The sequence below is a fragment of the Schistosoma haematobium genome, chromosome 6 (genome assembly GCF_000699445.3).
Source record: "Schistosoma haematobium chromosome 6, whole genome shotgun sequence".
NCBI lineage: Eukaryota > Metazoa > Platyhelminthes > Trematoda > Strigeidida > Schistosomatidae > Schistosoma > Schistosoma haematobium.
The window spans coordinates 4784601-4809443 of NC_067201.1; the positions used below are offsets into that span (position 1 = coordinate 4784601).

General features: G+C 34.6%; 1 protein-coding gene across 1 annotated transcript in view; it reads left to right on the plus strand.

The window, feature by feature from the left end:
• MS3_00008362 (uncharacterized protein) overlaps positions 1 to 24843 on the plus strand; it is a 48734-nt gene that overhangs the window by 18236 nt on the left and 5655 nt on the right. The window contains exons 4-7 of the mRNA XM_051216723.1: positions 10787 to 10822; positions 14732 to 14831; positions 17744 to 17808; positions 19827 to 23514. Coding sequence (XP_051065319.1) covers positions 10787 to 10822; positions 14732 to 14831; positions 17744 to 17808; positions 19827 to 19933 — 308 coding nt within the window. The 3' untranslated portion in view covers positions 19934 to 23514. The remainder of the gene's footprint in view (positions 1 to 10786; positions 10823 to 14731; positions 14832 to 17743; positions 17809 to 19826; positions 23515 to 24843) is intronic.

Here is a 24843-nt window from a genome sequence, read left to right on the forward strand (position 1 = left end):
ACCTCCATAAATCCCCATACTATTAATCTGGAATAACCACGTAAAAGACATATATATTTGTCAGCATTATGATGAGAAGATAGAATAGATATGGAAACGTGGTTTATTTGAGCTGAACATTTATCAAAAGATTTCTAATCTTGAACCTAGTTTAAAGCTTCTGGTGATAAAAACAAAACCTTTTATAAGCAAAGATGGATAGTGGCTAGCAGTGGAATCCAGGCCGCTCGTTTCGTCTGTTATGACTTTATGAGCCGCTTGTTATCACGTAATCTATTCGCCAATCAAAATACGACTTATACAATCCTAGCACTGTGCCAAACCAATGACTTTCGACCGGTATAAGCAGCCTAGCGTCCTTATTGGTCCTATGTCCACCTAGCCCATCCACTTTAGTCCAGAACACCAATACCAGCTTTCAATATGCGAATCGAATCGAATCATTTATTTCAGACATACTGGGTTTATACATCAATCAAACTGACTGCAACGCACCATTAAATACGAAATAACATTCATACACAATAAAGCCAAGAAGTGGCTGTGAACGTGGGAGGCAGTAGTCAATAAACTGAACATAGCTTAAGAACAGTAAATCGTGCAATTATAAATTATAGATCGAAATAAAGCTTATAATAAGAGGAATATAAATATACATAATCTAATTATTGAATAGTTTTACCATAAGAATATATAGATAATATTAGCCAATGAATATGTCCCAGAAGTTACTCGTGATTTAATCTTCTCTCGGATATAAAATCATCCTATTTGGGACTAGTCAGCTGGATGTACCTGCATCTCCGAGTTGATGTCCACTCTGGGACTCGAACTCAGTACTGTTCGCTTCAAACGCTTGTAAATTAAGGCAATATCAAGACAATGTGCACATATACTAATAAGAGACTGATCAATTGCAGTCCTGAATATTAATGTGAAGATTAAAGTAAAAACAATATCAAGTGAATTTGAAACTTCTTATATTTTCAAATTAGATCATTTTACCTCTCTTTTCTTTCCAAAAATAAAACACCATTTCTACTTAACATACCAACCCATTCATATATGAGAACTTGTAAAGGTCAATTCAATATTTTATTCATATATAAATGCTTTGATAAGTAATATGTATGGCCAGATTTCTTAAAATGCCTTGGACCCATACACCATAATCCTAAAATTAATCTTTTCATCTCACTATACTACTTATGAAAGGTAATAGTCATTATCCTTAGAAATAGGAAATATGAATTTACGATTATAAATCAAATAAATTGGTCAGTTTTCGTCACAATGACTAGTATATTATGTCTGCTTGTAAGTTAATTCAAGTTGTGAAACCACTAATCATCACTGAAACCACTTGTGTATGTGAAGAATTTTCTTCTTCATAGCCATAGTATAACAGCAGCTCCTATGAATCTAGTCTTTGTCATCCGACCCGCATTCATTGTGTTTCACTGATTCCAAGCACATCCAGGTTATATCTTTTCATTTCTGCAGCAATTTGCGTGACTCTCTCGGTCTCCCACATTGTACGAATATTCTTTGTATCTAAATTAATGGTTACTCTGGTTATCAGAATGGGCATCAGCCTTGTGTCTTCCGAAGGAATTCGACTTTCACTATGGGGCTTCATAACTATTCTAAATGAAAACGTTCTAACTCCTGGGGCAGAGTTTAAATGGTTTGATTTATTTCTTCTGGTTAGCGTTGTTTTTTAATGAGTTAGTTTTCTACGGGATATAGTCACAAACCTTATGCCCAACCCTCCTCCTTTACTCGAGCTTGGGACCGGCAGTAGCTCCAGAGGGGCTCCAGGCGGATTTGAAACTACTAAGCAGACTGAATATAAGGGGTATAGATTGGGAGTAGTAGTGTCGTTATGATTATCTTATCTAAATCTGTAATCACATATTATATATTCTGTCAAAGAATATCTCAAGTGGGCTGTAGCAGGAAATGTGAACTTGCTCAATCTTAACCTAGTGTCTTGATAATGTAGCCGTGAAGATTTAACACATGATCTGAAAGTACTGAAATCATTCCCTAGCTGGTTCATGGATAGCTAGGGAAACTAAAATATAACACTAAATAATGAAACAGAGATCGACTCATGAAAATAACATCCATTTTTCAAGAAAAAGGAAACTTACTGATCTCTAGAAATAAAAAAAGGAACGAACATTAAACAACAGATAAGTGGGTAACACGATGGCATTTGAACCAAATAGCACTGAGTTCGAGTTTTAAAATGAACATCAGCTCTAAGATTTAGGTACATCCATTTGACAAGTTCCAAATAGGATGAAACTCGCCTCCTGAATTCCACTATTAACCATTATCCATCTTTGTATAAAACATTTTCAAGGTTAATTTATGTTTAGTTGAATGAAACTACCAAAAAAAATCAATGAAACATCATTCTGAAAACCAACTCTACTCTCCTTTTTTTGATTTCTTATTTAAACTTAGTAACAAAAACAAGTAATAATGTATAGTACAAATATAAATCTTTTTAACATTTATTAGTACCCCTTTCATTACCCCTTCTGATATAAGAATTTCTCATCACTATTAATACAACTTAATCTAAATCGTATGTGTTTCTATGTTATAACAAAATCTTTATAATTTATACACAATATTATTAGTATTAGTATTGGTATTGTTTCTTTTAACTTAATCCTACAAAAGTAGATGGGATTAAAACAAAAAAGATTTATGTATCATGGACTTAGTCTTAGTGACTAGATGGTACATCGTTTATTCATATATATATGTAATATCCATTTGTACATTTGAATCGGTCAGCGTTCTAAAGGACCGCATATACATTTATCTTTTGGTAAACAGTCTTAACTGATAAAGAATTAGTTTTGTATGAATAAATTCATTATAAAGAAAAGAAGCGAACTAAAGAAAGAAAGAAAGAAAGCAAAAACAAAACAAAGAACAATATCCCTTATTGATGCGTATTTTTTCCACACACACACACACAAAGAAAAAAAGAAAAAAGAAAAAAAGAGAAAAAAAATTTTCCAAGATCAAACCAAAATGAACAGAGATAAATATGAGAATAATTTTATCTCTCTCTCTCTCTGTGATTAGTTTAAGAAAAAGAAAACTATAAAGGAAGAATCTAAAAGAAAAAAACAGAACAAGATATAGAAATAGAGAAATGATAAAAAAATAAAGAAAAAAGTGTTTAAAATGTAAAGTTATTCGATAATAGAAAATCGAAAAAAAAGAAAAAAAAAGAATGAATGAATGAATCTATTTTGTACGATAGGATGATGATATTTAAAGGTAACTCATTTATATTTCTGAAAAGCTTAACTATTCTAAATTTAATCCTTGATAAATTTATTGGTGAATACTAATGAGATGTTTGCATAGATTAGAAAGAAACATTTATTCAATGTACTATGGTTTATAATAGTTCAGTTATTGTTTGAACATATAAACATTGATACAAGGAGGTACCAAATAGATATGTGCAACATAAATCATTTGATTTGTGTGAGGGTTGGGATACTGCTCGTACATCCAAACCGAAGCAGATGGTATTTTTAAGCCGCCACACCTGGAGCGTTCGACCTAAAGATTCTATCCACAAGGCAGTGGAGCAATGGCAGGAGACGTAGTCACATGGTAGCCGGTGACCAATGATTGGTTCATACGCCATTTGCTCCTTCAAGATCATGAGGTCTATGTGCACAATTGGTTTTGAATCAGGGTCTTCGAACTCTCCTAGGTGGTCTCTCTGTGTCCGCCGACTCGGTTAAAGCGCCAGTTATTCTCTTTTTGTCCTCTCAAATTCGTAAACAACGTCCCGGCTAAGAGAAGGCAGTGAGTAGGACTTCCCTGGTAGAAGTTGTATGCACGTGGTCATGTGAGAGCACTTGGATAGAGAGAGAGCTGACTTTAACCACTATCGGCTGTACCAGGGTGTCTGGGGGTCTGTTACCCCCCGTGGAGGATCATAGGTCGCTCACCAACATTCTCCATCCAACACTATCCTTGACAAACCATTCTAGTTTTTTTCAGTTGTTATTCATCCTTTTCACGCCTGTTTTTTTATGCAGTATGTACTTCCGCTCTCCTCTTTTCCATTTCTCTTCACGATTCTAAGTTAGCACTTGCCTCGTGATGCAGTTCAGTGATTTCCGTAATGTATGTCCTGTCCACTTCCAATGTCTTCTAATTTTCTCTTCAGCTAGAAGGTACAATTCAAGTGTATCTAATTTGTAGAAAGATGTGTAGTACACTGAATAAGCCGCAAAAAATTTATTATTATTATTACTATTATTTCTAGTTAGTGTATTCAGCATTTATTTTACTAGATGGTTATGTAATTTTACATAGGACCTAATGAAATGCATGAAAATATCATTAATAGTTCTGGTTATTGTATCATATGAATGACATAGATACATACTTAGAAGCGAATGTATCACATGAAGTGACCAAAATAGAAGGTTTTCTTTTCTAAGTAATCATAACAGTTCAAACTGATGATTATATATATATATATAGGGAGGGAGGGAGGGAGGTAGAGAGATCTGAGATTGTCAGTTAAATTAAGATGAATAAAGCCTCGCATTGATTATTCTGAGAAATATTGAAAATAACCAAAAAAATTTCACCTAGTAACTAAACCTAATTGTTACGTAACTGTAAAATTATTTCTTTCATTGTGTTGCATATAAGAAAAAAGATTATCAATAACGTTGACTACTAGCTGAATTATCTCATTAATTACTTGAAGTTAAAATTGTATGTCACTGAATTTAAATTGAAGTTTCAAGGGAAATCAAACACACTGCCCTTAGTTTTATTATTATTAAGATTATCAGAGTGTATTGCTGAATTTCGTACTTGGTCAGTAGAATTGGATTACCATTTAGTGTTCAGTCCGAACATAAATATCTTGTGGTGGTCGATATTCAATATAATCCATAAACTTCGTATACAGTTCGTCCTGACAACCGTCACTAGATAACGCCCCAATGATGTATTAATCAGAACGCGAATACGAAGCGTTGATTACGTTTTTTTTATTGCATCACGCACAGATCATCACAATTACGGGTACACTAAGCAATCATGGAAGAGTAGTGCCGAAAGGCAAGCGGGCAAGCGAGTCGAATGAGTGAGTTCAAAATGAATAGGATTAAAATGTACATAAATATACATAGGGAAATGAGTGAATCATTGAATCAATTAAGCGACTAATATTATAGCCAGCTGAATGAATATATGTGTAGGCAGTAAGCAATACTCAAGCATACATATTCATACAAGTGTGACGATAATCAATGTACAATGGTATAGATAAGTTTTTATTGTACGAATAACTCTATCCGTTAAATAAGTTAACAAAAGGGTTTAACCGAATTCAACGTGAACAAACTCAATTGCACATAAGTTGCTATAACCTCTATCATACAGCCAGTCACGGCGTGAACAACACAGTAGTATAGACTCTTGTCAAGGAACTGGGTAATGTTGTTCAAATTCTATCTCGAGTATAAGTTTCTTCTTCAAGATTTCAAACACAATGTGATGATAAGAGCTAACTGATACAAAACCTAGAATCGGGGTTTCTTACCTAATGCCTTCGATAAATTAACATCCGAAAGTAGTGTACGCTTCGTTGGTTCACTTAGACTAGGGGTCACATTGGAACATGATCGATAGCATTTAACCAAAACTACCAAGAATGAACACAAACACAACATTCATTACTTTCATCATTTACTATACCATTATTGAGTTGTTTCTAACTACAACTAAAAACGTTAACCAGTTCACCCTAGTTTATAATTATACCTCAACAGAGATCAATGTGTGACAATTATCGCTTACAAATTAAAATTATCTCCACGGAACCAGTTCATCTAAAATGTAAAAATTACCTACTTTTCACATTGACTTTAATTGTAACGAAAGCTAGAAGAAATTCTAAAACTTCATATGAAACACTTTGGAATAAGCAGCTCAACAAAATATAAAATGAGTTCATGTTAAAGCAATTAGTCCCTTTTATAAATTTCGATAGAACAATGAGAAAACTGAGTCGATCTGAAAAATGTAATGTATTTGCATGTTTGTGTGGACACATACATTGGGAGGAGTAGTAGAAAAATGCAATCAAGGGTCGTTGAACATGTGTCTAGATGGCTTCAAAACCAATGAGTGTCAAATGGTCCGATCAATGTGGGAGATAGAAAACCAGGTTCATCGATAACGAAACATCTAATTGAAACAGAGCACTAAATTGACATTAATACAGCTTTTAAAACGTTGTATAGAAATTGTCAAGGAAGAATTCTCAGGTTTATTGAAGCCTTGGCTATTCGTAAATTCAAACTCCCCTTATGTGTACAAAGACAATTTGTCGTAACCTTGAATTTACCTTGGTAATCCTTAAGTCATTCTATGGCCTTGGATAACGCGACAATTTCTTATTCTTTCTCTCCCCCTTTGTTATTTTACTTGAACTTTCATTTAATTGACCTTTATTAATTTTCATATAAAAATGCCCTGACAAGTATATGTGTGACCAGATTATTCGAAATGTACAGCGAGTTCATGTTACTTTGCCAAAATCACTTTACCTGTTTTCGTCAAGTCAATAAAAAGGAAATAGGTGTATAAGATATTAAGTATGTATTTGTATGTACAATTTTATATGAGTTGTGATTTAATAGATGTTCTGAGATATAATGTCGAGTCCTATGATATTTAATGCTTACCTTACTTACGCCTGTTAATCCTCATAGAGGAGCATAAGTCGCTTACCAACATTCTTCATCCAACCTTATCGTGGGCAATTATTTCAAGCTGTTACCAGTTGCTACTCATTCTTTTGATCTTTGTTTCCAACTCTCGACACAGTGTTTTCCACGGTTTTTCTCTCTTCCATTCCCCTCCACGATTCCAAGTTAGTGCCTGCCTCGTAACGCAGTTTGATGATTTCCGTAATGTATGTTCTATCCACTTCCAACGTCTTTTCCTAATTTCCTATTCAACTGGAAGTTAATTTGTTTTCTCTCACTGTAGGCCGTTGCTGATGGTATCAGTCCAACGGACATTCAATATATTGTGTAGACAATTGTTTAGAAATATTTGTACCTTCTTGATGATGATTGTGGTGGTTCTTCATGTTTCAGCTCCTTACAGTGCAACTAACTGTCTTGACATTCTTATTGAAAATTGTGACTTTGATATTAGTTGAAAGACAGTTGTTTTGAGTTCGATATATTCTCCAACTGTTGGAATGCTGTCCTTACTTTGCCAATTTTCGCCTTTACGTCCGTATCAAATCCTCCTTGTTCATCGATGAAGCTATTTAGTTACGTGAATATTTTAACCTCTTCTAGAGTTTCTCTAACATGTGCGATTGGATTGGTGCTCTAGTGTTGCATTTGAGGATCTTGCTTTTTCCCTTGTGTATGTTCAGGCCTACTGATTCAAAGATTGCTGCAACACTAGTTGCCTTCATCTGCATTTGTTGACATGTATAGGATAGAAGGGCCAGTTCATCTGTGTAGTCCAAATCTTCTAATTTATTTCCAGCCGTCTATTGTATTCCGTGTTTTCTCTCAGTTGTCGAGTTCTTTATAATCCAGTCGACCACCAGAAGAAAATGGATGGGAGAGAGAGTAAGCAGCTTTATCTGACTCCGTTCCTCACTTGGAATGTGTTTGTCAGCTGTATGTTTTTCGTTTTATTTTGTTCACAATCCTTTCGATTTCACACTCCAGCTACCTTAATAATTCATGGATAAATCAATATTTAAACTTTAATAGCTTTTGTCCAATCTCTTATGAAATAAACCTTGTTAATGTACTGTTCTCGATGGTGACTAGACTATATTGCAAGGATTCTTTTATTAACGAGTTGGAAAGTGTTCGAAGGTAAGTTACTCAGTAATAGTTATCCCATAGAGTTAATGAACAAAAACTTTATGTCGATAAATGAGATTTCTTAACAACTTTTAGCCTTCAAAAAGAAAGTATCTGTCAAACTTCCATGATTCAAGAGCTCAAAATAGGCGTCTATTTAGGGTTAGGATTGAGTTTTATTTTCTTTCTATCGCTTTGATAATTGTGTATGAAATAAAAGGCTGACTTGGGTAACAAATCTCTTCTAGCTACCTTCAATCAATTATATTTTGTTACCTATATGTTTCGTAACACGTACATTGGAAGAACAGAGAGGATATTATTTAACTCAATCTCACAATGAAGGCGATTCTTTGAAAAAATTTTCATTTTGACGATCTCATTTACTTAATCTATACAATCACATTTATACCTTATAAAGTTCGAGGAAGATATTGAAACAGAAAATCTGTAAAACAGACTTTCTAGATCTTTGAGCGAAAAATTCCATTCAGCTGAACTCTTTTCTAGTCCGCATATGATTTGTAGTTTTTTGAAGGATAAGCTCCCACTTTGGGTCAAATGAATATGTATCTATCAGTCCACTTGCTAATGGGAAACACGTAATACTTGCCTACAAAGCTAGCTCTTTTGTAACCCAACTCCGAATATTAACCTGGCTGGTTTCTAAAGGATTATAGATGTCAGTCACGAATTAAATCTTGGAGCATTTAGTTAGTTCTGGTCATTTCGCTTAACTGAATGTCCCCTTAAAATCACACATACAATCAGAAGAGACGGTTCAAAAGCAATTCAAGTCAAAAACTTAGTTACAGCAGAGGATATTGTTACCCACAAGTTTAAGCCTAAATTTTGTATACAAAAACAGTGTGTTCAGTCCCTTATTCTAATCTATGATCTCAACGTTCCTTCCTATATTCCATAATCTATGGTCTTTGTGAAAAAATATTATACTTATACTATTTCTTATTTGTTTTCGCAACTATTAGTTAGCTATTTTTCTTATTGAGATCATGAACCGATTGATGTTATACCATTCATGAAAACCTGGAAACACTGGGCGGACGTCTCGTCCTATTGTGGGGCTCTTCCTTGACAGTGAGCATCCACGATCTCGCTCGCAGGATTCGAACCCAGGGCATTGAGCCTCGCGCGCGAACGCTCAACCTCTACACTAATAAGCTGCATCCAGCGGTGTTAATGTCTTACCTTAACCAAACTACGAAATTGTGCGACCATCTTCCACTGTACTGAGGTAGATACCTGTCTTTACCCGACACGGATTAGCTTGACTTGTCACGCCTTCTCACTAGAACTCCGAGAATTCCCTCACGAATCTAGTCACTAGTGAGCACATGGTAATTATCAATATAGGGTTGTGGGGATTATTAGTCATTTTTATAACTTTTGATTATTCTCTTCTTAATAGCTAACAAATAGACAATTGTTTTCAGCTCAACACTTTTCAGACAATAATTACATAACTTTGTTTCAATATCTGGTTTTGGTAAACACTTCATTTCAAGATACTATTTCAATCATTTTCTCATTCATCATAAGTATCATTCTCTCTACAATTATAAATATTCCACTGTTATTATTCTGGCAACTAATATCCCCTTCGTTAATTCGCCTAGTGTAATCATGTCAATTAGTGCACCTTAGTTCTACTCGATTACATTATGATCAATCTTACGTTTAATCTGTCGATCTATTCATTAAAGTTGTATTATGGTGTGTACTACTGATGTTGACGTATATAAATAGTATGTATCATCAATTGAAAGTGGCGGCAGAATGTTAAGAAGACTGAATAAAAAGAACGAGAACAAAAAGTGATTAGTATGGAACCAAAAGAACAATGAAATTTGAGACGATTGATTGACATTTGCGAACGGAACAGTCAAGTTTGAGACAACCGATTGATATTTTGCAAATGAAGTATTTATTGTATGGTTCTCAGATTTTATTAAGAGATTTTATATATTTGGTTGCTCCCACTTATGTTCTCGTTCACTACAATATGACTATGGAAAGCATTTAGAATTATTATCAGAAGGGGTTTTTGTGGATATTATAGTAATTTTGGTAGTTAAGATCATGAGTTAATTGAAACTAGACCACCATGTAAAACCTGTAAACACTGGACAGCTGTTTCGTCCTATTATAGGGCTCCTTAGCAGTGCGCATCCATAATTCCGCCTCGTGTTATTCGAACCCAGGACTTTTTGCTCGTGAACTAAATGACTTGATACAAGTCACACATAAAAATTACAGTTTTATAGAGCAATATGATGTTTGTATAAGATTTAGAGAAAACGCAAAAAGATTGAATAACTTCAATTCATCTTACAATGCCATCTGTTCTTGCCTGACAAACATCTTGAATATAATTACAACTGATTAATGACCAATATCACGTATCCCAAATCATTTTTTTCTAGTTTCGATCAAATTCACATTGAATTCTCATCACAAGTTATGACACTTGATTTCAACCTACGCAAACTAGTGATCAACTTGATCTCCAGAATTTGATCAAACATGACAATGGATAATACTCAATAGTCAATGGGTTATAAATTTATCTCAGTCCTATAGGATATCAATCGTAACCTGAATAGCTCAGTGGTAACGTCTTAAACTATCAAGCTGAGCATTAAGTGAATGAATTCTCTAAGGACCACTATAGTTCCTCAAGATAACAGGTATACCTTGATGATGGGTACCAAATAGTAGAGATCTCTATCGACTATTTCCAACTATCACCTTGAATATATATTTCACAACAACAATTGACAAAGTTGTTGTTATCTTGTAAACGATAACATCTAAACTGTCAGTTCTTCTTTTTTTCCTGCTTTATTTTCCAGTTCAACAAAATAATAGAACAGACGAAAAATTAATGGGTAAGTGAATATCATGTCATAACTACAAATGTATGTAAACAGGTTGTATTCATAATGCTTTGATACATTTTATTAACATCTATATGCCCAATCTATTGTCAATTAGGTAAAGTGATTACACTGATAGATAGAATTTAATCACCATCAAGAGTAATAGAGAGATAAACAACTGTTACTAGCCCTAGGGTTAGTTGGCATAAATATAAAACCTATAATGGACATTAAATCATATAACAATTAACATAAAACATTGTTCTCTATTTGAGAACATCAACTCAATCATATTTGATAAAGAAACTCTGGATTAGGTGGAAACATTCACATAACTGAATAGCTTCATCGATGAACAAGGAGGAGTTGATACGAACGTAAAGGCGAAAATTGGCAAAGTGAGGACAGCATTCCAACAGTTGGAGAATATATCGAACTCAAAACAGCTGTCTTCCAACTAATATCAAAGTCACAATTTTCAATAAGAATGTCAAGACAGTTCTACTGTCTAGAGCTAAAACTTGGAGAACTACCACAACCATCATCAAGAAGGTACAAATATTTCTAAGCAATTGTCTACACAATATATTGAATGTACGTTGGAAGGATACCATCAGTAATAGCCCAGAGTGAGATAGAACAAACCAACTTCCAGATGAAGAAGAACTTAGTAAAAGTCGTTGGAAGTGGATAGTACATACATTACGGAAATCATCAAACTGCGTTACGAGGCAGGTACTAACTTGAAATCTTGAAAGGGAACGGAAAAGCGGACAGTCGAAGAACACACTACGTCGGGGAATGGAATCAGATATGAAAAGTATGAATGGCAACTGGAGAAGATTGTCTAGGACAGAGTTGAATGGAGAATGACTGGTGGGTGACCTATTCTCCTTCATGAGGGGTAACAGACATGAGTGAGTAAGTATCTAAGTATTGTTGTCTGCTCACAAGCCTTTTAAATCCGGTACTCGATCATTAATTTTAGAAAATCTGTTAAAGATTCATTAACATAGGTTGTGTTACATTCGTGATTATCCATTTTATTAATAAATAATACGATCGTCATAACAACTGAGAATATGATTATAATTTGCACTTGACATCCTATAAATAATGAATCCACAGTGTGAATGATAGATTTATTTGAAGAATGAAATGGAATCGAATTGGATAGACATAGATTTAGTCAATTTCTGTACTTCAAACATGAATGTTAATTCAATAGTCTGACTAACTTCATTAGGAATACAACCATTTGAGTGAATGAAAATACTGTGGTGTGTACTACTGATGTTAATAGATAAAAGTAGTATGTATCATCAATTAAAAGTGCAATACCTGGCGGCATAAGGTTAAAACGATCGAAGAGAATAGAATGAGAACAGAGTGTGATTGGTATGGAAAAGAAGAATCAGTCAAATCTGAGACAATTATTTTACATTTTGCAAACGAAGTATTTATTGTATGGTTCTCAGATTTTACAAAGTGATTCTTTAAATTTGTATTTTAATACATTTGGTTGTCCACACTTATGCTCTCGTTCGCTATAATACCATTAAAAAAACTAAATCCTAAAAGTTTAAGGTAGTTACTGCCAGACAAGAAAGCGATTAGTTCTGCCTTTGGTTGAGTTTTGTGTTCTCGTTGCTGAAGAGCTACAAGTAAAGCATAAAATCTGTCCAGTAATATTGACCTTTAATGATTTTCCATAGTTTATCATCATGGCCGTCAGGCAAATCAAGAGTGGCAAAGCAGCAGGATCAGAAAACATCCCAGCAGAGGCACTGAAAGCAGATGTAGCGGTAACTGCAAGGGTACTCCACATTCTCTTCAATAAGATTTGGGATGAGGAACAAGTACCAACAGACTGGAAAGAAGGACTTCTGATCAAAATACCAAAGAAGGCAATATCAGAAACTGTGATAACTACAGGGGCATCACTCTTCTCTCAATACTAGGAAACGTGTTCAACAGGGTATTGTTAAACAGAATGAAGGACTGTGTAGGCGCCCAACTTTGAGACCAACAGGCAGGATCGATCGTGTACAGACCAAATCGCAACTCTACGGATCATTGTGGAACAATCAATTGGATGGAATTCATCAATGTACATCAACTTCATTGACTACGAGAAAACATTTGATAGCATGGACAGAACAACACTACGGAAGCTTCTTCAACACTACGGCGTGCCTCAGAAGATAGTCAATATCATACAGAGTTCATATGATGGATTACACTGCAAAATCGTGCATGGAGGACAGTTGACAAAGTCGTTCGAAATAAAGACCGGTGTCAGGCAAGGTGTCTTACTCTCACCCTTTCTCTTTCTCCTGGTGATCGACTGGATCATGAAGACATCAACATCTGAAGGGGAGCACGGGATACAGTGAACATCTAGGATGCAGTTGGACGATCTAGACTTTGCAGATGATCTGGCCCTTCTATCCCAAACGCAACAACAAATGCAGGAGAAGACGACCAGTAAAGCAGCAGCCTCATCAGCAGTAGGTTCCAACATACACAAATGGAAAAGGAAGATGCTCCGATAAAATACAACATGCACCAATCAAACCACACTTGGCGGAGAATCTTTGGGGGATGTAAATACCTTTAAATATGTGGGCAGCATCATTGATGAACACGGTGGATCTGATGAAGATGTGAAGACGTGGGTCAGAAAAGCAAGAGCAGCATATATACAATTGAAGAACATCTGGAACTCAAAACAACTGTCAACCAACACCAAAGTCAGAATTTTCGATACAAATGTCAGGACAGTTTTGCTGTATGGGGCAGAAACCTGGAGAACTACGAAAGCCATCATCCAGAAGATACAAGTGTTTATTAACAGTTGTCTACACAGAATACTTCGGATCGGTTGACCAGACACTATCAGCAACAACCTATTGTGGGGGAGAACAAACCGGATCCCAGTGCAGGAGGAAATCAGGAAGAAGCGCTGGAAATGGATAGGACACACTTTGAGTAAAGCACCCAACTGCGTCACAAGACAAGCCCTCACATGGAATCCTCAAGGCCAAAGTAGGAGAGGAAGACCAAAGAACACACTACACCGGGAAATGGAGATAGACATGAGAGAAATGAACAAAAATTAGATGGAATTAGAAAAGAAGGCCCAGGAGAGAGCGGGTTGGAGAATGGTGTTCGGCGGCCTATGTTCCATTAGGAGTAACAGGTGTAAGTAGTAAGTAGTAGTATAGTTTATCAGTATTTAAAGAATAACACATACAAGTGAGATGAAGCACTACAAGTTCCTTTACTAACTGAACTATTATATCCTTTGTTCAGAAGTATTCATGTAGATGCTTAAATGATGAGAAAAACTAAATAAAATCTAAGAATATAAGTTTAGGGATAAACGGTTGTTGTAATTTCATTTACAAAAAACTGATTGGATAATCTTGCAGAAACTTAGATAAGTTATATGATAGAGATGGGGCAGTTTAAAACAGTTGACAAGGAAGTCCTGGATGTAGAATACATTCTATTTGGTATATGTTAGCTATGAATATCTAATACTATACGATAATTCGAATGATTGTTATCGAGATTCTGACTTATATAAACCAGTTAACACAATACAAGTTGATCGGTAAAGTTCAATCATTAATACTAAGTTTACTTACGCCTGTTACTCCTCGTGAATGAGCATAGGTCACTCTCCAGCATTCTCCATCCAACCCTGTCCTGGGCAATCCTTTCCAGATCTTTCCAGTTGTTATTCATCCTTTTCATATCTGCTTCTATTTCCCGACATAATGTGTTCTTTGGCCTTCCACCTTTCCGCTTCCCTTCAGGATTCCGAGTTTAAAAACAAACAGAATACATTGATATTGATTAAGTAATGATTTCATGCATATATCATACAATTGTTTCCTTTACTTTATTCAGTTGATGAATTAATACCTTGTTCAGATGAAGATAAAGATTACTGTCTCAATGGTGGTCTATGTTATATGTATAAAAATGAAAGAGTATCATTTCAATGCAGGTAAGCGTCGTTTCCTTCATTTTTTTATTGATGTATATTAACTGTAGAATAATTATGATTCTAAAATTGTAATTCTTTTAGCCACAATAGTGTATTCGTAGTTTTAATAGTCATATTCAAAGTTTAAAGTTGATATGAGTTTGAGAAAGTAAACTTACTAATAAGATTAGATAGTCTGTGAAGCAAGAGTTGGAGTTATACGAAATGATGAAAATATCTACCTATATATATGTTTCTTGTTAATATAAAAAGTTAGGGTAATCTCTAACTGAACTAAGTTTTTATTCATGTTGTAGTATACGCTACTCATGTCGACAGATATAAGTAGTATGTATCATCAACTGAAAGTGAAATACCTAACGGCAGAAGGTTAAGAAAATCAAAGAGCAGAGAATGATTGGTGTATAAACGAAATAACAATGAAGTCTGAAACGATTGGTAGATATTTTGCAACTGAAGTATTTATTGTAGGGTCCTTAGATTTTACTAAGAGATTCTGTAATGTTGTATTCGAATATATTCGATTGTCCCCACTTATGTGTTCTCGTTCACTACAACGTTACTAATAACAATTAACAGTTGTGTATAATCTTTATACGATCATGAAAGATTTTAATTACAGACTATTACCATTCATCGTTTACTAGACACATACTGCATACAGATCAATAAGTTTAAATTTCAAATAATTTTCAATATGGGGTTGTGAACTGCTGAGGAGTCCCACAATTGGACGAAACGGCTGTCCAGTGCTTCTGAGTTTTCAATAGTGGTCAAACATCAATCGATTCATGATCTCAATCAAATAATTTTATTGTCTTAAAATTCCACGGTTAATGTATCACATCACTGACCCTACTGATATCCACCTATACACACAAAACCGTTCATAACGCTTTCCTGGGAACACAACACAACATAACACAATGCTTTCCACATTGTTCATTTTTTCCTTCATTCCATTAATGTGGAATATAACAGCTTAGATTGATATACATTCTCACCAGATTGGACAATTAACTAAATAAACTAATTAAATGTGCTCACTAGTGACTAGCTTCGTGAGGGAATTCTCGGAGTCCTAGTATGAATGCATGACCAGTGAAGCTAATCCGTGTCAAGTAGAGACAGGTATCTGTGCAATTTCGTGGACTGTTTGAGATGAGACATTAACACCGCTGGATACCGGCTTAGTGGTGTTGAGGTTGAACGTTCTCGCGCGAGACTGAATGCCCTGGGTTCGAAACCCTCCCTCAGGATCGTGAGTTTGCATTGATGAGGGGTCCCACAATAGGACGAAATGGCTGTCGAGGTTTTCAATGATGGTCTAACATCAATCGGTTCATGATATCAATCAATAACTTAATAATCTCCACAATCCTTCACTGATAAATAAATGAAAGGTAGCACACTTTGAACAATAAAACAATCAAAACAAAATCTACTCAATCATTTTGTATTCTAACTATTGAATGTTATTTTAAAAAACAAAAACATTTTTCAAAAAAATAAAGGTGTCTCGATTATTATTTTGGTGATCGATGTCATTTTCATACCGATGGACTATATGGTAAGTAATAGTGTTTATCCTAACAAATTGTTGTTACTGCTTCTTCTTCTTCTTTTAGCTTTATCTAACACATTCCTAAACACCTATTATAGTCGGAATAATAGTAATCCATACTGAATCATAGTTCCTAACTATCTAACTGGCTACTATTAACAAAAAGATTATTTGGTGAGACTATAATTTATGGATAACCTTTGAGTAACACTAAAATGATCTTGGAAATATTCAACTATTTAATAAACTGATTGCATTAGCGTAACGAACTAGGATTATAATTTACAGTTGAATGTTAAATTTAAGAATTAGATTTAGGATTTCACAATTGATTGATCACTGGGTGGTGATCAATGTCATGCGTGTCCAGTCCTTATTAGTGCAGATCGAATGCTATCGATCATGTTGCAATGTGGCCACCAGTCTAGGTGACTCGATACTGCGGGCACTATATATTGAGATTAGATGGTGGTTGCAGGTAGTCGACAGGAAACCCTGGACCCGGGTTTTGTGCTACTTGGCACTCGTCAGCAAGGTGTACTTGTAATCTTGAGGGAACTGGTGCTCCCTGGCGGATTCGGTCTCGTGTCACCCAGCTTCACAGTCAGAGACGTTACCACTGAGCTATCCGACCGCGACCGACCTCCTGTAGGACTGAGATGTAATCACAATTGATTTATCACTGGGTGGCGATCATTGTTATGCGTGTCCAGTCCTTATTAGTGCAGATCGAATGCTATCGATCATGTTGCAATGAGTCAGAGGCTTTACCACTGAGCTATCTGACTGTGAAGCTGGGTGACATGAGATCGAATCCGCCAGGGAGCACCAGTTCCCTCAAGATTACAGGTACGCCTTGCTGACGAGTGCTAAGTAGCACGAAACCCGGGTCCAGGGTTTCCTGTCGACTACTTCCAACCACCATCTTTTCTCAAGATTTATGATTTCTCATCACGAACTGACATACTAAAATGGTATTTAATCAAACGAATAAAATGAATTTGGCGCTAAAATCCAAAATCAATTATCTCAAATCTGATTGGTTCATCCATAAGTTCTAATTTCACCAATCATATTTTTTATTTATCATCCAACATTAGCTTTTTCTTTTATACTTAGTGATTAATTGATTTTCTTTTGTTTTCATTTTTCTTATACACTAAAATATGTAAATCTCAATCCATATTTAAAATTCCCTTCCAACCCTCACCCCCTCATATACATATTTATATTGATTAAATTATCATTGTGTTACACTATTTAATTAACCATTGAAACAAACACACACACACACATACTCATACACAAAAATTGAAATTATCCCTTAACAATGATCATAAAACTTTAGTTGCTATACACCATATTTTGGTTCAAAATGTGAACGTGTGGCAGTTGATTTAAATGAATATAAATGTATGTTTTCAATGTATTTCATTGTTTGAATGGATCAATTTATAAGTTTTTTCTTTCCCCAATCATGATTACCATTTTGTATAAATTTTAATGACATCAATGTTATGTTCATGTTTAACTTTAACTAATCCACGAAATTGTACCATTGTCCAAGATTGTCTTCAATGAATTACTGTATCATAACAGACACAGTTTGACTTCACTAGTCATGGCTTCCCAATAGAACTTCAAGAAATACTTCTTGAAGCTAGTCCGAAACCGAAATTTCTGGGTTCGAATCCGGTGGGCGTGATCGTGGATGCACAGTGTTGAAGAGTTCCATACTAGGATGAAACAGACATTTAGTGCTTCAGGGTTTTCCATTGTGGTCTAGCTTTAATTCAACTATTAACAATTACTACAATCTCTACAAAACTCCCTTCCTGATGTAAAGGAAATATTCAAAATTATAAAAATTTATAATTGAGAACATTTAAGGTGACTTTGTAATGCATATTGTTATATTATTGAACATGAGTCTTTCTTTTGTTTATCAATATGTGTATGATCTCTAAAGCTCTGATCGATAGACATGAATACCCTGGGTCCAGTTTTCCATAGAGACGAGGAGTTCCATATTATGACAAAATAGACTTCCAGTGATTCTTCGTCTTAAACATCGCTTCACAGTGCAGTTCATATGGATAAATGAAAAGTTGTCACTTTGTTAGATGGTTTCGTGTTACCTTATGCTCGTCAGTATGCTATATAGAGTGGCTTCATCTTAATGTCTTAAACTATGAAACTATATGATATTGGTTCGAATTCATCAGGGAACACCAATTTCCTTCAAGATCAAAGGTATGGCCTGTTGACGAGTATTAACTAGTATGAAGCATAAGTCCAAAGTTTTCTGTCAATTACCTCTAATTAACGAATATCTCAAAATATTTTACTCAATCTTAAGTCCCTTAGACCAGTGATCAGACTGTAATTTGATCGGTAGAATTCGAACAACACTAAAGGATGTGGCAAATATGATGCCAGTAATTACTTAGTCAATTATAGTCATTAGTCTTGTTGAATTTTATATGAAATACAAAGTCATAGGTTATTATCACACTAGAAATGGACTAATATTGTGACCCTAAACCACATGTATGATTCTTATTCATTGGCTTTAAAGTTGATAAACTGGGGAAGTTCAAGCGTATTATATGTCTGTTCTCACATTCCCATCTAAAAGCTTAATAGTAGATGAAAGATTATAAACGAGAAATGTTATCGGAGAAACCTAATTGTAATTCTACTCAAGGTCTGAGTCTATATGTCCTTGTCTAGGTCAGAAGGAGAAGATCACAGATACCAATGATTCGTATACCTATTTGTTCGATTTGTTAATTACAACAAACTAATTCTTATCCTATCAGCGTGCGCCAACGCAAGCGTGCATTGAGCATGAGTTAATTCAATCTATGTCCCGCTAACAATATCAATTTTGAAGAAATGAGTCTGGTTCTAGATCGGTTCAATGTCCATTAAGTAGAAGTGATTGAATAATTGAAATTTTATTCGTAACAATTTATCCAGTACATAAATTAATCAGAGAAGGGTTTTTGTGGATATTATGGTGGTTCGATAGTTGAATTCGTGATTCATTTAAAGCTAGACCTGGAAGCACTGGTTAAGCGTTTGCGTGCCAGACTGATAGTTCCTGGGCTAGGATCTCGTGAGGTGGAATCATGGATACGAACTGCTGAGGAGTCCTATACTAAGATGTAACGGACGTCCAGTGCTTCCAGGTTTTTCATGGTAGTCTAGCTTCAATTGACTCATCAATTCAACTATTAAATTACATAAATTAATGTCTGAAAATTAGTATGTAAACTAAATTAATTTTGTGAACACGATCCAGAAACCAGGGATCACGTTTTTATAATTCCGCCTACTGGTGTATATTTTATTGGTTTGAATATGATTTGTAATGATTTGAATTATTCTGTTGTTGATATTTTGACTGAATTTCAGCTCTATTTCAGTTTTAGAAGTTACTTTATCTCAACGAACAAAATTGTTAGTGATATTTGGCGCCTTATTTGCGTTTTCAGTAATATTATTAGGGACTATATTAATAATTATTTGGTAGGTGGGATTATATAATCTACTCATATTTGCATGGATTGATCTTTTTCTTTAAACTTATGGCCCTTGAAATGAATCGCTTAGTTGATGTTGTTCGCAATATATTTTGATGTTGTTTTATGTTACTTTGAGTTATTAAGTAGTATATCTTTTTAACATAAATTTCTTAATCTGAATACTATCATATAACTAAAACATTTATTTATAGCTTCACCCAAATTTCACGCATTATCTGGGATGTTAAATATGTTATATTAAAATATTTCTCAATCAGATGCCAATAATCTTGTCTTTTACAAACCGGCACCTTCTTTAGGATTTCATTTTAAAGATAATATCTTCGTTACAAAAGTTGGTATCACAATCACGACTTGTTTTACATTCAGTGTGAATTTTCATATTAACTTACCCACTATCTATTTGTGAAAAGGTCTGCCCTAATCAAACAGGTTTAGCGATGATACGGAATTGTGTGAAGGTTTTGGATTGACTTCAGCTATGTGATGAGTTAGATATCTGGGATTTTACATGTATTGCTGAAGACTAGGTCGTCTGAACTACTTACATACAGCCTAAACTAGCTTAGTTTGTCTTCATTTAGGCTTATAGCTTGTTCACTCCAAATCAAAAAGAGACTATATGTCATTGAGAAGTCTTAACTCACCAGTTATTCTTATATATCAACTCGCGTCATATATGGCGTACGGGAAGTGTCCATCTGCTAATCAAAGGAAGATTATACTGCACAACAATTATCTCTATATTAATCCATAACTTTGAAATATGACTTGCAGGTTTTTAATCATTAATAGCTTAGGAGCACTCCTCATGCATATGGGGACAAATAAGTGGAAAGCACTAACATCAAAGAACGTTACTAAGGGAATGTGGAACGTTTGTCGATGAGATTCTGGATCTTCTTCAATCTAGGTAGTTGGAACATGTTTTACAAGGACCAATCCACCACCTACCTGGTCTCTTAATGGTGGTCCAAGGTTGTAACAGGTCATGAAATCATTAATTGCTTGAGTGAGTTATGTTAGCAAGTGCGAAATCGTTCACGATGAAGCAGACGTAATTACTCCTTATCTTCCTATAGATATTGAGTTTTAGTATTCTTTCAAACACACCTTTCCATCCCTTCTCGTAGCATATCTTCAATGTTTAATATTTATTATTATTATTATTATTTCAACCCCTTTTATTCATTTGTCTCTATAGTTTTAACCCGATATTCTGGTTTGTCTTGATAATTGATTAGCGTATGTCAGTCTCAGTTTGTACATTGATTATTACATATTAATGCAGTATCATTTCACAAAACGTTTTCATCAAATGAAAACGACTGTTTAAGAAACATTATGCAATTTAAATTATAGTTGAATACATAATAATGAAATGTATCTTCTACCTATGGTGACTGTAAAATCTCAATGGACCTAACCATGGGTTCGTCAGTTAATATCAACACCACGTTCTGATATAATTACGGTAAAATAATGTTGTTTCTTATCAGAATGTGGTTTTATGGTTGCTTAACTTTAACCGACTCATAATTTCAACTAGTAAAAATTACTACAATCTCCACAGAATCCCATTTTGATCAAAATCATCATCTGTTCACTAGGGACTAGCTTCATGACGTATTTCCTGGAGTTCTAGTGAGAATCGGTGACCAGTGGAGTTCAACCGTGTCTGTTGTAGAGGCAGTTACTCACTGAAGCCAATGGTGGACGGTCGCTCGATATCGTGGATTGGTTGAAGCTAGACATTAACACCGTTAGATATCTGCTCAGTGGTCTAGAGGTTAAGGTCCTGAGTTCTAGTCCCTCTTGCGAAATCATGGATGCTTACTACTGAGAAGTCCCATACTATGATGAAACGGTCGTCCACTGCTTCCAGGTTTTCCATGGTGGTCTAGCTTAAATCGACTCATGAATTCAACGAATAAAAAAATACTGTTTGTCAGTGTGTTAATCTGAGATGGTGGGGAAGATTTATAGCACAAGTGGATGATTTCAATGAAGTTTTGTTCACTGAGCTGGATAGTTTGGTCGTGGAGCTTTCATCATTTTTCTGAAAGATATCATCAACACAAACTTCAGGTAGAAGTGAAGTGTTCGAATTTCTCCCCATATGGCTCACAGCTCGTTCTTTAGACCTCGATCTTGATTGGTTATTGTTGACACTTCAGTTCTACCTGAAGTTTGTACTGATAATGTTGTTCAGAAAAACGATGAAAATTCCAGCTTAGAGAACAAAACTCCATCAAAATGTGGTGACTTTTTAAATTATTGTTTCCATGATCGAACTATCATGTAACCTACATTAATTTGTACAAAAAACTCAGTAGGTTATATCACTTTATAATACAATACTATATTATTTGCTAGGCAAATTCATGTAATATAGTAGTAATCCCTGTATAGCATAAGATGTATTCAACAAATCATTTCATACATCCATTCTTAACAATCTATTATCATTATTACATCATTTAGTCTAGTATGCTATAGGGATATCATTTATAATCTGAAACAATTTACTTTGTTGTTACATAACACTTTCACTAACATTTTATCATCTTTATAAAAATCATTCATTTTCAATGTGTACTTAGTTGATATGTGTATATTGTTTCAATGTGAATGAATACGTGTTTTGATGTGTTATGGTAGTTGGTTTGGTAACATTGATTGTACTAAGTGGAGTAGATTTGTAGCTTATGTGGATGGTTTTGATGGAGTTTTGTTCTTTAAGCTGGATGGTTTGGTCATGGAGCTTTCATTGTTCTTCTGAAGGACATCATCAGTACATCGTTCAGAAGAACGATGAAAGCTCCATGATCACACCATTCAACTCAAAGAACAAAAATTTATCGAAATTATACAAAGTATACATATGATCTGTTGAATAAGTATACGAACTGAGTCATTCATGTTTTTCTATTGAGATTACAGAACTATATTCATGTAATATTAGAAGAAAGTTTATAGCTCTATCCAAATAGTTTAACCATTTCATTAAGTGGTATGAACACTGCAAAATTAAGTTACTATTCTATTCAATTCGTATATTTAATTCACTTGTTATTGTTTTACTTGAATCTTCCCATTGATGTTTTAGAACTGAAATTGATCAGTCTCTTATTGGCATATGTGCATACTGTGCGTATGCCTCAATATTGCCTTAATTTACATGCATTATAAGCAAAGATGGATAGTGGCTAGCAGTGGAATCCAGGACCAAACGCGCGTCCTGGATTCCACTAATAGCCACTATCCATCTTTGCTTATAATTCATATATTCATTTGAATAGATTAGTGTATATCAATGTTGTCTATTTATAAATACATGTGAAACTTATATTGTTGTTTCTATCATTTCCCCCCTCCCTCCTCCCTCTCCCCCTTCTTTATATTTGGAATTAGCTTTTTCTGAATCTCGTGGAAATGATCTACAATCTATGTTGCATGCATTAACTACAACACTTACATTACGTGGTGTATTTTTCACATTATTTGGTGCATTAATGAGTGTTTTAACATTTTATGGAATATGGAAATGTCAACAAAAAAGCATGTAGTATGTTGTTTATATTTTATTGTTATAATGTAAACTATTTGTGTAACTTCAAATGATATACATTTTCTGATCTTTTTAATTGTAATGGTTAATTTAGAACTAATGATGTTATTCAAAGATGGATAGTGGTTAGCAACGGGATCCAGGACACGGGTTTCGTCCTATTTGGGACTCGTCAGCTGGATTTAGCTGTATCTCATAGTTGATATCTTGGATTCTACTGTTAGCCACTATCCATCTCTGTTTTAGAGGTTTGTGACTTAAGACTATATCGAGGCAATCCTCGCAGGATGCACATATGCCAACATGTGACTGATATATTACAGTCCTAATTAACAATGGGAAGATACAAATAAAACAACACCAAGTAATGATGTTAATCTTTATTGTGTGAAGTGATTCTCCCTTGAGTATATTTCTATTATTTGAAAGTGGTGTTATGTAAGAGCTGAAGTCAATGTGGAGAAAGAATAGTTCTGAATCAAGATGTACGATCTTATAGAGTCAAGCGGATGGCTTTGGTGTAAATACATCGTATATATATGATATAATGAGAATTAGTATTCTTAATCTAGTTTTTAATAGTACAAATCATTGATCAAGTATCTCTATGTTAAATATGATTGCCACTGATGTAATAAAAGATTCTTGTATAAATGGTTTAAGTGATATCAGCCTTTCTAAATTCTCAATTACACCTTATAGGTGTACATTAGTAGGCCCGAAATACTTATCATTATACTTCATTGTTTGTGTCATTAACCATTCAACACTTATGTCCCGCGTGAGGAATCATGGATGCTCTGCACTGCTAAAGAGTCCCACAGTAGGGCGAAACGGCCGTCCAGTGCTTCCAGGTTTTCTATGGTGGTCTAACTTCAATTGACTCATGATCTCAACTACTGAAATCATACTATTTTGTTCATTTACTGTAGAGTAATTGAGTTGCTTTGACGATAATAATGATGATTGTTTTTAAATAGTGTATTCAATGTAAAGTATTACAATTGATTGGTGATTAAATAGTGACCAATATTATGTTTGTCTAGCCCTTTACATGCTAATGAAATTTTATCAATAAGGTTTCATTGTAGTAATTGGTCTAATTGACTTGATATCATATCCATTGCATTGATATATTAGATGACTAGAGGTAGCCAACAGAAAGCCCTGGGATTATGTTCCGTACAAGTTAACAATTATCCGTTCTAAAAGATTGGATAGATATGATTTTAATGATTATTCAATGATCACTTAGTTGTAACTATTTCACTTCTACAAGAAGTCAGTTACAGACTGATTAACTCAGTGATAACATTTCAGATTATG